Source organism: Zootoca vivipara, chromosome 16 (assembly GCF_963506605.1).
Source record: "Zootoca vivipara chromosome 16, rZooViv1.1, whole genome shotgun sequence".
Taxonomy (NCBI): Eukaryota; Metazoa; Chordata; class Lepidosauria; order Squamata; family Lacertidae; genus Zootoca; species Zootoca vivipara.
The window spans coordinates 39,821,288-39,834,407 of NC_083291.1; the positions used below are offsets into that span (position 1 = coordinate 39,821,288).

Genomic DNA, 13,120 nt, shown 5'->3' on the forward strand with positions numbered 1-13,120 from the left:
GAGAGAGAGGGAGAGGGAGAGAAAGTAGATGAATAGAGAAAAAGGGAAGCTTTCCAGTGACAGAAGCGACACTCACACACAAAACCCCCTCCAGGAGCATCTGAACATAACTGAAACAGATCTCTGAAGTCTTTCTCCAATGGCCCTGTGGGTGGAGGGAAGGGCTCTTTCTGGCTCAGCTGCTTAGGGAAGGGGTTGTCCCCAGCCATGGCATCGTCACCCCTACCTCTCTTGGCCTTGGAAGACCACCACACAGCCCAGACCCAAGGAGCCAATGGGTGCCAAGCAATGATTGTCTTCCACACAGGCCTGGCATGGTAGGGCAAACGCTGAGGCCCAGGAGGAAACACCACTCCTACTGACTTAATTTTATGTTGATGTAGCTTATTTCCCCTGTTTCTGGGCCTCTCCCCACAGGGAGGCCAGATCTGCCCCCCCAGTGGATCCCACTGCCTGAAGCAGCCGCCTCATCTTGCCTCATGGGCAAGCCAGCCTTGGGTAAGGGCCACAGGTGAAATCTGGGGCAGGTAAGATGGCGGCATCTGCTGCATCTGCTTTGCTCAGTACTTCTCTTTTCAGCACTGGGCTACCCCTCTTGCAGTGCCACCCACCCTCCTGCTCCCTGGCCAGCTTGCTTAGGGCAAGAGCCTGGAAGGCCCCTGGGGCAAGGTCCCCTCAAATGGTGCCAGCCATGGCCGGAAATTTATAGGCTTCCTGCGTCTGAATGGTTAAGGGGCAAAGTTTTATTTCCACGCTGGGAAGTTGTATACAAAATGCATTTTAAGACATGAAACTCTACTAAGTGGATTTCAGATATGGGCTAGCTTCCATTGACAAGAAGCCCAGCTGTTTTAAAATAAATAAATAAAATTAACTCCCATTGCTAGAGAGTGGTATCAGACTCAGTTGCCCAAACTTCATCAGACTACTTGCATGAGTGCTGAGCTGACAAACTTTCCCCCCTACCACAGCTCTTCTGAAGAGTGTCTTAGCTCAAGATCTGGTGCAATTTGGTATCTGTTAACAAAGAAAACTGACACGCAGCCAATTTTCTCTTATTTCTGATTATGAGGGTTTTTCCTTCTGGCTGGGACCATGGCATACACAATTTTACCAATTAAAATCACTCCCCCACCAACTCATAAAACACATGCATAATATTTTACATATTAAAATAATTCATTTCTCTCAGTTGCTGTTTGTCAGCAGAGCAAAACATCTAAGGCATGGTGCAAATTGTAGCTTGGGCGTGTAGCGAGTTGAGGGGGGGGGGAGGAAGCTTAATCAGGAAAGGAATTTAATACCTCACTCCCTAAGTACCACAGTCCCAATTTGACTTGGGGTGTGTAGGAGAGCTGCTATTAACTTTTTGACCCAAAGGTATAATATACATTTGCACAAAGGAATCTTGACATCGTTCTTTACCACTGCATGCAAAGGACAAAGCCTTGCTTTCATTTACATCCTGACAAAGGACTCATTGCTTACTGATTTAGATGAGGCTGTGTTGTAGAGCAGTTGGAGAAAGCCTCGACTCTCAGAGGTACGTGGCCAGGCATAGGAAGCTGCATTCTGTGCACCAAGAGCTGAGGACGACTCCTCATGGAAGGAGACATGCTAAGGCAGAGGGGGCTTCTGGCCATTAAGGCCAACAGAGGGGAAGGAGTCCTAGCAGCAGTCAGCTGCTTCTGTAGTCTACCAGTATGATGGAGTTCAAATTTGAACCTGAGATCTGGGTGAAATGTGCCTAGAGACCTACAGACTAACAAATTCCACACACAGACCAACAAAGCTGATTTGCCCATTCAACAGTATCCAAAAGGCTCTCATTTCAGAGATCACGGTCATTATGTCAGCAATCCAGATCAGGTGAGGGGAATGTTTGGCCCTCTATATGTTTCTAAACTACAACTCCCATCATCCCTGGCTATGCTTGCTGGGGCTGATGGGAGATGTAGTTCAGCAACATTGTAAGACCAACGGTTTCCTACACCTGAATTAGATGCTCACAGCCCAGAGGTGTAGGATGTTATCCTCCTCTAGATTCCACACCTGTCAGCCTCAGGCACAACTGTGCATTAGGGCCTACACTGCTATAATATACAACTGTATAAAAGGTGCATGCCCCAAATATCAGCAAGCTGCCAAATAAGACCGCATTTGTTACTAAATGCCATGTTACTTCACAAAGCATAACAGCCAGTAGCATGCTATTATTATTATTATTATTGCATGGGGAAATGGCTTTGGATGTGGAGAAGCATTTGAATACGGGTATGTTCACATTAGTAGCATGAAGCACAGTGAGGTCATTTCATCTGGTTGTGTTTCTAGCCACATTTGCATGGAGTTGTTCACATGGCAGAGGGGGGCACGGGTGTATTTACCTGATGCACATTTCCTTTTGGGTTTCCTCACCCTATAATCACACACACACACACACACACACACACACCCAATTCCTATTCAACTGGCACCTGTGCTTGTGCACTCATCTGCACAATGGCTTTTGGGGTGCCACATTCTGGGGATTGTTCATGTCTTAAAGGGTGTCAGGGTTGTGTATGAGAACTACAAGCTGACTTGCAAACTGTCCCCTTCATAAAATTAGTGTGTGATGATCAGGTTCAAGTGGTCAAGGAGTGACGCTTCCATGCCCTGCATAGCTCCTTGTTCCTCCTCCATGACCAGCAAAACCATAATAAATGACACAAATGTGCTTAATTTGCAGAACATGGGTCTCGACTACAGGACTCAGTTTTTCCCGCAGAGTAATATTTCTAACATGTTGCTTGCCCAGCCTTATTGAAGGGCGAGAGAAGAGAACTCTTCTACCCCACCGCCCTGCCCAGCCAGCCAGCAACACAACTCACCCGCCTACATCTGGTTTGCGAAGGAAGTGGGCCCGCCTTGGACAGCTTGCTGCCCATACTCTCCCTGCTGCCCATAGCCCTGCTGGCTGTAATCAGGCTGGTAGCCACCCTGCTGCCCATACGTGTCTTGCTGCCCATAGCCTGGCGCTTGGTTGTAGGCCTCGCCAAAGGCCTCAGGTGCTGGCGGCTTCTCCTGGGCAGGTGGGTACTTGACGAAGGGGGCACTCCAGCCCGTCTCTTTAAACACGAACCACATGTTCCCCAGCCAAAGCACCAAGTTCAGGAAGCCAAAAACCTGGGGACAAAATGAAGACAGGGTGGAGAAAGGACAATTAATTGCAGAGTCTTCCTCACCAATCCCATGCTATTAGCTGCCTGCCTGGGCAGGGCTCTGGGTCCAGCGCCTCTCCCGGTGACCATTCAGGGCAGAGGTGCATGGGCTCAGCCACTGCCAATCCTGCCACCATCAGCCACTGGCTCAGTTGCGCTGGTCCCCAGCATCGTCCCCACCCAAAGCCGGCGAGGGGCTTAACAGCTGCCACCAACGCTGTTCTTGCGGCTACCTGTTGAAGCACTCTTAGCAAAGTACCATTCCTGGGATGACTGCCGTTTTCTGATTTGCCTCAAGCAGCAAAATGTCTTGGGCTTCCCTGTGTGGGCGTGCATGTTAATGCTGCAAAACAGGGGCCAGTAACCTGTTGAAGCCCATTTGCAAAACAAATAACTCTCATGGGCACCCTACATCCATACATGCTGTAACCTACACAAGTTTGCTTTCCTAAAGAGTTAGGGCATGTCCCCATTTCCACTTCTCCCGTGCCTGGAAAGCACAGGTCTGAGCAGTTTCCCATTTGCCCTGCCACTTTCCCCAAGAAAATCTGCTCTATACCACTGAATTGGAGCAAAGGTCAATTTGCAAATTTGGAATTTGCTGCCAAGGCGTGTGGTGGAGTCTCCTTCTTTGGAGGTCTTTAAGCGGAGGCTTGACAGCCATCTGTCAGGAATGCTTTGATGATGTTTCCTGCTTGGCGGGGGGTTGGATTGGATGGCCCTTGTGGTCTCTTCCAACTCTATGATTCTATGCAGAAAGCCCAACCGACGTTTGCTCCGATTCAGTGATAAAGATCGGGTTAGTCTGGTTGAGCCCTTAGGATCTTAGCCCATCCAGTATTTCCTGTGCTGACTGGCAGCAGTTCTCCAGGGTCTCAGTCAGGAGTCTTCCCCAACTTAACCTGGAGATGCTAGGGATTGAACCTGAAACCAGATGCTTTACCTGTTTGCTGTCTTTCCAGTCTTCTCACTGAAGAGACTCTGGAGGAACCCTAGAGCTTCTTAGAGCATTGTTTTGTGAAGACAACCACATTAACTGTGTGTGCCTCCCCCTGCCCCTGGATCACATCCCTGCTGCTTGTTTCCAGGGGAAGAGGGGTGCTAGTGGGCAAGTGCCCACCAGGGAAGATTGTCCTTTATTAGGACCTTCTCATTGGAAACCCCCAAAGGTTTCCCTGCAACAATTTGAAGATTACCATTTGCTCTAATATTTCATAAACATTGCAGCTCATTTATTCATAGGTGTTTAGCCACAAGTAGATCAGCTAAAGGGCTGCTGCAGTACTGCTCCCTTGGAAGGGCTCCCGCCAACAGCCACATTCACAAAAATTAAATCTCAGGTCTCCCATCATTCACTCATTTTTGCCGCTGCAAACTGAAGGTTGATTTATATAAGCACATCTACCAGATTAAGTCTCATCTGAAGAATCACTTTGGCTTTACTTTGGTCAACACGACTGATGGGGTGCGGCAGAGGACAGTAAATGGCCAAGCAGCAAGGGAAGGAAGACTCCTAGCCCTACTGGGGCAATGGAGACTCAGCCATTGCTTCTTGAAACATTCTGATAAGGATGCAAGGTGAAGGTCTTCCCTTTCCCCCTTAGGCACTGCTCTGGAGGCAGCAGTCAAATATTGCCTCCCCTCCACCCCACTGGCTACACCAGCCAGTCTGGAGAGGGAGAGGTCTGTTCTGGCAACCCTGGGAAACTATGGACTTCACCTTCAAGCACTACCTACAGAGGACTGACACCTGTCAGTTCCCCCTAACACAGCTACTCTTCTGAAAGCTAGCAGCAGTGCCATCATCTTTGCAGAGTGTAAAATAAGATGAGAGAATGTTCCAAGCTTCTCTTTTAAGGCTGTATTTCTTCAAGTCTGCTTGGGGTCCTTTGCCACATTGAACTCAGTGGGATCTACATTTGAGTAAATATGCTATATGTATATAAATGAACAAAAGCAATTCTGTCCAGCAAGCAAACATCTTTTCCTCTTATTTCTTGCTGTAATTTATTTTTATTGTTGTTTTTAATTATTGTATATCATATTTTTAATAACATTTTGTTGTAAGTCTCCCAGAGAATATTTATTGACAGGTGGATAAAGAACATCAATCAATCAATAACTGGCAAACATATTACTACAGGCATATATTATTGTTATTCTCTTCTTACAGTAACCTGAGCACCAGCAAAACATGCCCAAATTAAAGAACTCTCAGTCCCACTGATAAAAAGTTGTTGCCAGTGATTAAAATGGGCCCCAATGATTAGTCAATTAAAGTTTCAAATGGATTAATTTAGCAATTAAACCAAATTAAAGATGCAGCGTCCTATGCAGATTTACTTTGAGGAAACATAACAGTATGAATGATCTGCCACCCTACAAAATACAGAACTACACATGAATACCACACACACACCACCACCAAACACACGGCACCTTTACAGCAGTTGAATGCTCAAAAGCACCCAGAACTGGCATCTAGGGTTGGCATGGCTGAGCACTGGCAGAGGCCCATACTGAACAACTGACATGAGGCCCCTGGACCTGCTCCTTCTCTTCACCCCTGCTCGCCCCCCTTTTGGAACTGGTACTGAAAGCACAGGCTATAAGATGGCTTCTCAGAGGCCAGGGTACAAATATACATAGGTTGCCCTTCATATGGCTCAGCAGCATTCCATCCTACTTGATTCCAGGACTCAAGAGCCTGCACTGGCTGCCCTTAGGCTCAGTCACTGAGATCCTCAGGGGAATCACTGTTAATAGTCCCCCATGGCTTAGATCAGGCACCCCCAAACTACGGCTCGGGGGCTGGATACGGCCTGAAGGACTCATTTATCCGGCCCGCGGCAACACCCGTTGCCCGCTCTTACCGCTGCGGCATGGCGCGGCTGCCCACTTCCGGGTCGCAGGAGCACCGGAAATAGCTTGCGCGCATGAGCATCATTTCTGGCGCACTTCCGGGTCAGAGGAGGCCTGTGCGCATGCATACAAGCTATTTCTGTGCTCCTGTGACCTGGAAGTGCGTCAGAAATAGCGTGTGCGCACGCGTATGGGCGCACGCTCCCCGGCCTGCAGCACAATCAGCGCTGCAGGCACTGTCCCAAAGCGCGTTGACTTAGATCAACCCGGAGCCATGCGTTCAGTATTGCAGGACCAATCTAATGGAACTCCCTTCCATAAACCCTTGAAGTCAGATAGATCACCTCCCTACTGAACTTCTGGCACATACTGAAGACTTTTTAAAACTCCAGCTGGTATTCTAACCGAGGTTCCATTTTACAGTTTTAACTTGTTTTTGTTTTTTGGTTGTATCGTTGCAGACTGCTTAGAGATTTTAGTAGTTAAGGGGTATATAAAACATTTAAGCAAGCAAGCAAGCAAGCAGAGTAGGGGCTTGGAGGACTAACCACAGAGGTGTTGAGGCCGGAGGTGACTGGCTCCCGCAGCTCATTGCACTTGTTGCCTTCGCTCCGGCACACAGCCATGCCTTCAATCACATTGTCAGGATCAGTGGCCTCCTTGACATCTGAAAGGCCCTTGGCCCAAGCACAGGAGCTCACCAACCACATGAAGGTGAAAACAGCCGTGACGATGAAATCCTGCAGTGGGGGGTGAGGGGAGGGCAAGAGGTTACTACAGTTGCCTAAAGGATGAGGTGGGTCCCTGTAGGAGAAGCAAGTGGCTACCAGTGGATTGTTAGGACCCAATGGTGCTCAGACCCTGGACCAAAGACACTACAGTGTCCAAAGAAAATCCAGAAAGAGGTGGAGTCACCAGGGCCCAGTGTGAAACCACTGCGCTGGTGCAACTTGTCCATTTGGATGTGTCTCACTCAGCTTGGGCTAAATATGGAGCTCCCCCCACTTGTCCAGATCCCCTAACCCAGACCCAGTTTCTGCTGCAAAGCTTCTTAGCTCTTTTGGGCCTCCTGCTTCCAGGGCCGCCTCAAGTCGGTTGGGTGCCCTGGCGCGGAGATCGCTCCGGCACCCCCGCCCTGGTGGGTGGGCACAGCGCGCAGCATGGCTTCCGCGTGGCTTTGCCGCACAGCGCCCTCCTGCCGGCCCAGCGCCCTGGCGCCCCGCGCCACCAAGACTACCCCTAGAGCTGGGCCTGCCTGCTTCACACTTGCTCCCAGGACCTTCTGGTCTGTTCAGAATTGGTGGAAACACACACAGAATTTCTGGTGTGCAGCAAACTAACCAGCTGGCCACAGTCAAGCCACTGTTTCTAAAGCCCCAGGTAGCTAGCACAACAAACACAAATGGTTTGTCAAGCCCCTGCTGAGCCCCTCATTCATCGCTGCTGGCTGCACCCAGCTTGGTGGGTCACCATCATCCTAAAGTCCAGCTGCACATCAGTATTCAGAACTTCAGTCCTCGCCTCAACTTTCATCCTGTAGTCCAAATACTTTAGAAACCCTGTCTTATTCCCTCCATCCCTATACCAAGTTTTATGGCCCTGATGTTGCAGCATATGAGGCAGAAAATCAAGCACCTCGCCCACTTTACCACCCACTCAGAATATAACTATCTCATAATGTTGCTACTACTCTTTGACGGTATTGAGTTAGACGCGGCTAATGGCCATTGGTCTAACGGTAGAGGTGGCCCTGGCAACAGGCTTTCCTAATTAATGTTCCACCTATCCACAGCACCCTTCAGCTGCTGTGACGTCTGCTCCTGGTTGTTAGGAAGTGTCAGGGTTTGTCCCTGCATTCAGCCACATGTCTATGCTGCATCACACCCTGGAGTTTGGGCACTCACAATCATGGGTCCCTTGTTGTTCTCCCTGTACTTGTCCTGCATAAATACGTAGACTACAATAACGGCCAGGGAGTAGAGGAAGGCGAAGACAGCAATGGTGACAAAGAATTCAACAGAGGAGGAGTAATCTCCAATCAAGAAAACTTTATCCTTGTTCCCTTTACAAGTAGGAGCTTCAAAATACACCTGGTGGAGCCTGGGAAGGAGAAAAAGAGGGAGAGTCATCATAGCACCACAGAACTGGAGAGCTGGAAGGGACCCCAAGTGTCATCTAGTCCAACCCCCTGCAATGCAGGGATCTCCACTAAAGCATCCATGACAGATGGCCATCCCACCTCTGCTTAAAAACCTCCAAGGAAGGAGAGTCCATCACCTTCCGTTAGAGCTGTACATACCCTGGGCTGTTGCTGTTTGAATTCTGCACCAAAGCAACACACATCTGGTGCCAAGAGAAGCTGAATTTTGAGTTAGAGGAGGATTGTGCAATTATGAATGATTTAGGGGTTTTAGCGCTTGAATATATCTTATACCAAATCAGACCACTGATTAGCTTGACTGACAGCAGCTCTCAAGCCAAGATTTTCCCCAGCCTTCTTATATGAGGTTCTTTAAACAATGCTAAGGCATTGCACCAAGAACTGCTTTTGGGGAAAATTGTTGGTTGTTTTTACATTTTGCACGCATAAGTATTTGTTGAACAAATAAATTCAAGGCAGGAGGTGGAGAGAACAGCCCCTCTCCCAACAGTTGGGGCTTGGTGTTGCATTCACCACTTCCACTGTGGCTGGAGACATTCCTTGCCTTTGATGGTGAATCAGCTGCCCCCCCCCCATGGCATGCGAGGATCTGTGTACGCTTACTGAGTGTGAGCTTGATGTTTGTGTCTGCTACCAGTGTTTGTTTACCAGATTTTGAGGTTGTGCAGTACCATGCATCTTATGCTTATGTAGTTGGGATGTGAAGACAGGAGTGCCTGGCGTGCTCTGGTCCATGGGGTCACGAAGAGTCAGACATGACTAAACAACAAAGTTAGGATGTAGTGAGTGGATGGAAGCCGCTCTATACCCTCCAGGGTGAGAGCTGCTCTGGTATAGGCCCTCTCAGGTGAGAGATGGGAGAGGAGTATTGCATTGTTCCATGGGGGTTGGGCATGAGTCCATTAGGAGCATCCTATGCATGTATGCTTGGCAATAACCTGTTTGGTGTGGGTTGTGATGTTGTTGGGTGTGAGTGGAATCTTCATGAGTGGTTGATGGAGGTGATGCTTGAGACAGGGAATGGTTGTGTGAAATGGATGGTGAGTGATTGTACGTTGTATAGATGGGAATTTGATATTGTAGCGTGCTCTGATTTTTTCTGTTTTTATATTACCTTTATATGTATATGGACATTGCTTATATATTTTGTAATGTGACTCATCTGACATGGTTTCAGTGTGCTTATTAGCTACGGTATATATAAGCTTATGGATTTATCTACTGCAAACCACTCTTGAGATCTTTTGGACAGCAAGTGCTTATAAATGGAAATAAAAAATATAAGAAATTGTATTTTATATGCTGTAAGCTGCCTTGTTATATTTTATGAAAGAGTGGGTTATAAATTTTCAAATACATGAATAAATAAAACTGTATGGATCTGCCTCTGAAGAATCGCAGCTTAGGATTCAACTCACCGGAAGGGGTATGCAAACTCCACCTTTATATCAAGATCGCTCTCAGTCTTGTTTGCACACTCAACACTCATGCGGAATTCTCCACTGTAGCTGCCACATGTTGCAAATGCAAAGATGGAAAAGAACTGGAGGGGGAGAGAGAGAGAAGCAGAGAAAGTGAATGCTCAGAGGATGCTGGGCCATTTCGCCACAACCCGTTGATCTTCTCTGTGGATCCTGATCAACAAAGGATCCTGCTTGACTTCCCTGTATAGTTTGATGTGACAATTCTACACGAGCATCAATCACTGAGTCTTAATGCCATGGCTTACCACCATTTAGCATCGCCTCATGTTACAACTTACATACGCATGGTATTATTCCGTGTAGGAAGACAACTAGTGGTGTGTGAGACAGGAAGAGGAGCTGTAGGAAAGAGGCCTAGAAATGTTCACACAGAAACCCACTGGTTTCATAAATGATTGTACCCATTGTACTACACACCAGCAATGGTTTGAAAAAAAAAGTATGGCACTGCGGAAGCAAAAAGATGACGGTGTGGTAAGAAATGGCATAGATTTCAAACCTACTTGGTGGTCATTTATAAGTAATCTGCACTTCTGGGAAAGAGTTATAAAAGAGTTTAAAAATGCAACGAGAACTCCCTTTGGAAACACTTGTTATTTTATTGGAGAAAGTGTAGGCTGTTATACAAAGGCAACAAGATTGTAAAAGTGTAGCTTGCAGCACATAAGATCATTGCTAGTTACTGGAAGCTTCCAACAACAAAGCAGTGGCTATGGGAAATATGGCAGCGGGTGTTAGTGCACAAATGTGCATATTATAAACATCAACGGGGCGGTTTAACGGGGTAGGTAGAAACCCCTTGGAACAAGCATGAATCTTCTCTCTGTTCAGCCATTTTTTCCACTCAAAATTGACACTCCCCAGCTTCTACCACTTAATCTATCTAGCGCACTGTTTGTATTCATTTTCTTTTGCTAATTTTCATCAGCAATATATTCTCTTATAATTATCCATCATACCTCAGAAGTCATTTGAGGCCTGCCAGTGACATCATATTATTATCATAGAGTTGGAAGAGACCACAAGGGCCATCCAGTCCAACCCCCTGCCAAGCAGGAAACACCATAAAATCATTTCTGACAGATGGCTGTCAAGCCTCCGTTTAAAGACCACCAAAGAAAGAGACTCCACCACACTCCTTGGCAGCAAGTTCCACTGTCGAACAGCTCTTACTGTCAGGAAGTGCTTCCTAATGTTTAGGTGGAATCTTCTTTCTTGTACCTTGAATCCATTGCTCCATGTCTGCTTCTCTGGAGCAGCAGAAAACAACCTTTCACCCTCTTCTATATGACATCCTTTTATATATTTGAACATGGCTATCATATCACCCCTTCACCTTCTCTTCTCCAGGCTAAACATACCCAGTTCCCTAAGCCGTTCCTCATAAGGCATCGTTTCCAGGCCTTTGACCATTTTGGTTGCCCTCTTCTGGACACGTTCCAGCTTGTCAGTATCCTTAAGGTATTTTTGTAAATGTCCCATTTTTTAATAAATGTTTGATCAGTATGAGCTCTCAGTTTCTCTGTCATTTTTGCCAACTCGGCGTTTACTTTGCCACTCCAGTTTAGTCGGAATTTCCTTTCCTTTCCGATTTGTAGCGATTAATATTCTTGCAGCTACCATGGCATACAATATTATTTCCCTTGCTTTTTTAGGTATGTCTGGGCCCAGTATCCCCAGGAGGAAAGCCTCCCTTTTTTTAAATGAAGGATACCTTAATCATTCTTCTCTGACGTTTATTTGGGTTGAGCGGTAAGGCATACCACCTCGTGCCATTTTATGTGCCTTGGCTCTTGACACATAATGTATGCACACATCCGCACACATGATTTTAGAAGACATTCCCTTCTCACCGCCAAACACTCCTTTCTCATGAAATGCTCTCTTGTTGGAATCATAATGTCACAGAGTTGAGCACCAGTCGCAAGAGGAACCAGAAGAACTCAAGACTTTCTTGGGCTACTAGCTTTTCTTAGGCCAGCAGGAGGTGCCCTAGGGAGTAAACAGACAGATGGTTCTTTTCCAGCTGTGGCTGCTGCTGCTGCTGCTGCTGCTGCAGCCTTCTGGTGCTCTGAGCAGTAATCCCAGCCTGGGGGCGGGGAGGCTTTTCGTTCACGGTCATCCCGGATCAACTGAGAAACTCACTGTGCAATCATAGGTATTTTTAGAGTTGAGCGTGAGCTCAGTACAAAATGAGAGATATAGAGAATAAGGGAGTCTTCTTCCCCCTCCCTTTAATCTCCTCCTTCCAGTGGCTGAGCAGGGACCAGATATTAACCCAGCACCTGACCCACTTTGCCGTCTGCCACCCGTAGAGTTTGTGTCGCCATTTCTGCGCTCAGTACAGAGTGCAGAAGAACGCTTCAGGGAGGAAGGAGATACCCAGGGTTTTAAGTGCATGCTTTGCTTTGATAGTTGATGAAACTGGTTTCTTTCTTTCTTTTAAAAGTATGTCATTGTGAATTTTATAGCGAGGAGCTTAAACATGATTCTAATTAAGTGTTTTATAAAGAAGCAATTACAGTGAACAAACGGGGCTGGCAACATATTGACTGTCGCTGTTCAGGATGCCAACCAGCCAGGAAGGCCTCCTTTCAGGATACTCCCATTTCTATCCCCTCCCCACCTTGCCCTCCAAACAGAGTCATCTGGCATTCTGTGCCTGTGGAACATGTTCAGGTCCCATTGAGCTGTTTTGGGTTTCTGCTGCCCCCTTAGGGCTTTTCCCACCTAACATTTTGTTTCGGCAAATCCTGGGGTTCCCTGAAACCTACAGATACCTACCTCTTGTGTGGATGGTGCTATATTGGCTACATAAGGATCCATCTTTGAAGACTTTTCTATTAGGATATATAGGATAAATCAGTAAAAGAGGGGGAGATTGGGCAGGGTGGCTCCAGAGGAGGATGAGCAGAGCTGTAATGCTTCAGCCATGGCTGACCAAAATGGAAGGAATAACATTAGCACACCTGTGTTTGCATGCGCACTCATTAACGCTCACAGGGTTAGGGGGCTTTTGGTGCACCTGGATATGAAGCCAGCTTCCAGGTTAGGTGGAGTGCAGGGGAAGGATTGGCTGAACTGCACAAGCAACCTGAGCTTGTTTCTTGGGGTGACAACATTTATAAAGGTGCCAGTGAAACAGTGTGCAATCTGAGCATGGCGCTCCTGTACTCTTTACAACGTGGTGAGGACAGTGCACTGCAGCTGAAGGGAGTGGCCAAACATCCTGGGCCCATTTACATGATTATGTGCATGTTGAGCTTCTCATAAGTTTGCAGGACTGTTAGAAACCTTTGTCCAGTAAGTGTGACATACACCAATCCTAAATAATATGACAAGCATTACACTGGAGGACACCCTTATGCAGCCTTAGTAGATCTGTTTCTTTGGTAAAAACCACTGGGAGG

The 13,120-nt window shown here is 47.2% G+C and overlaps 1 protein-coding gene across 1 annotated transcript in view; it reads right to left on the reverse strand.

The window, feature by feature from the left end:
* Positions 1 to 13,120, reverse strand: part of SYP (synaptophysin) — a 34,673-nt gene that overhangs the window by 5,402 nt on the left and 16,151 nt on the right. Inside the window, exons 3-6 of the mRNA XM_035141189.2 lie at positions 9,645 to 9,769; positions 7,970 to 8,165; positions 6,614 to 6,805; positions 2,874 to 3,168 (exon numbers count right to left, since the gene is read on the reverse strand). Coding sequence (XP_034997080.2) covers positions 2,878 to 3,168; positions 6,614 to 6,805; positions 7,970 to 8,165; positions 9,645 to 9,769 — 804 coding nt within the window. The 3' untranslated portion in view covers positions 2,874 to 2,877. The remainder of the gene's footprint in view (positions 1 to 2,873; positions 3,169 to 6,613; positions 6,806 to 7,969; positions 8,166 to 9,644; positions 9,770 to 13,120) is intronic.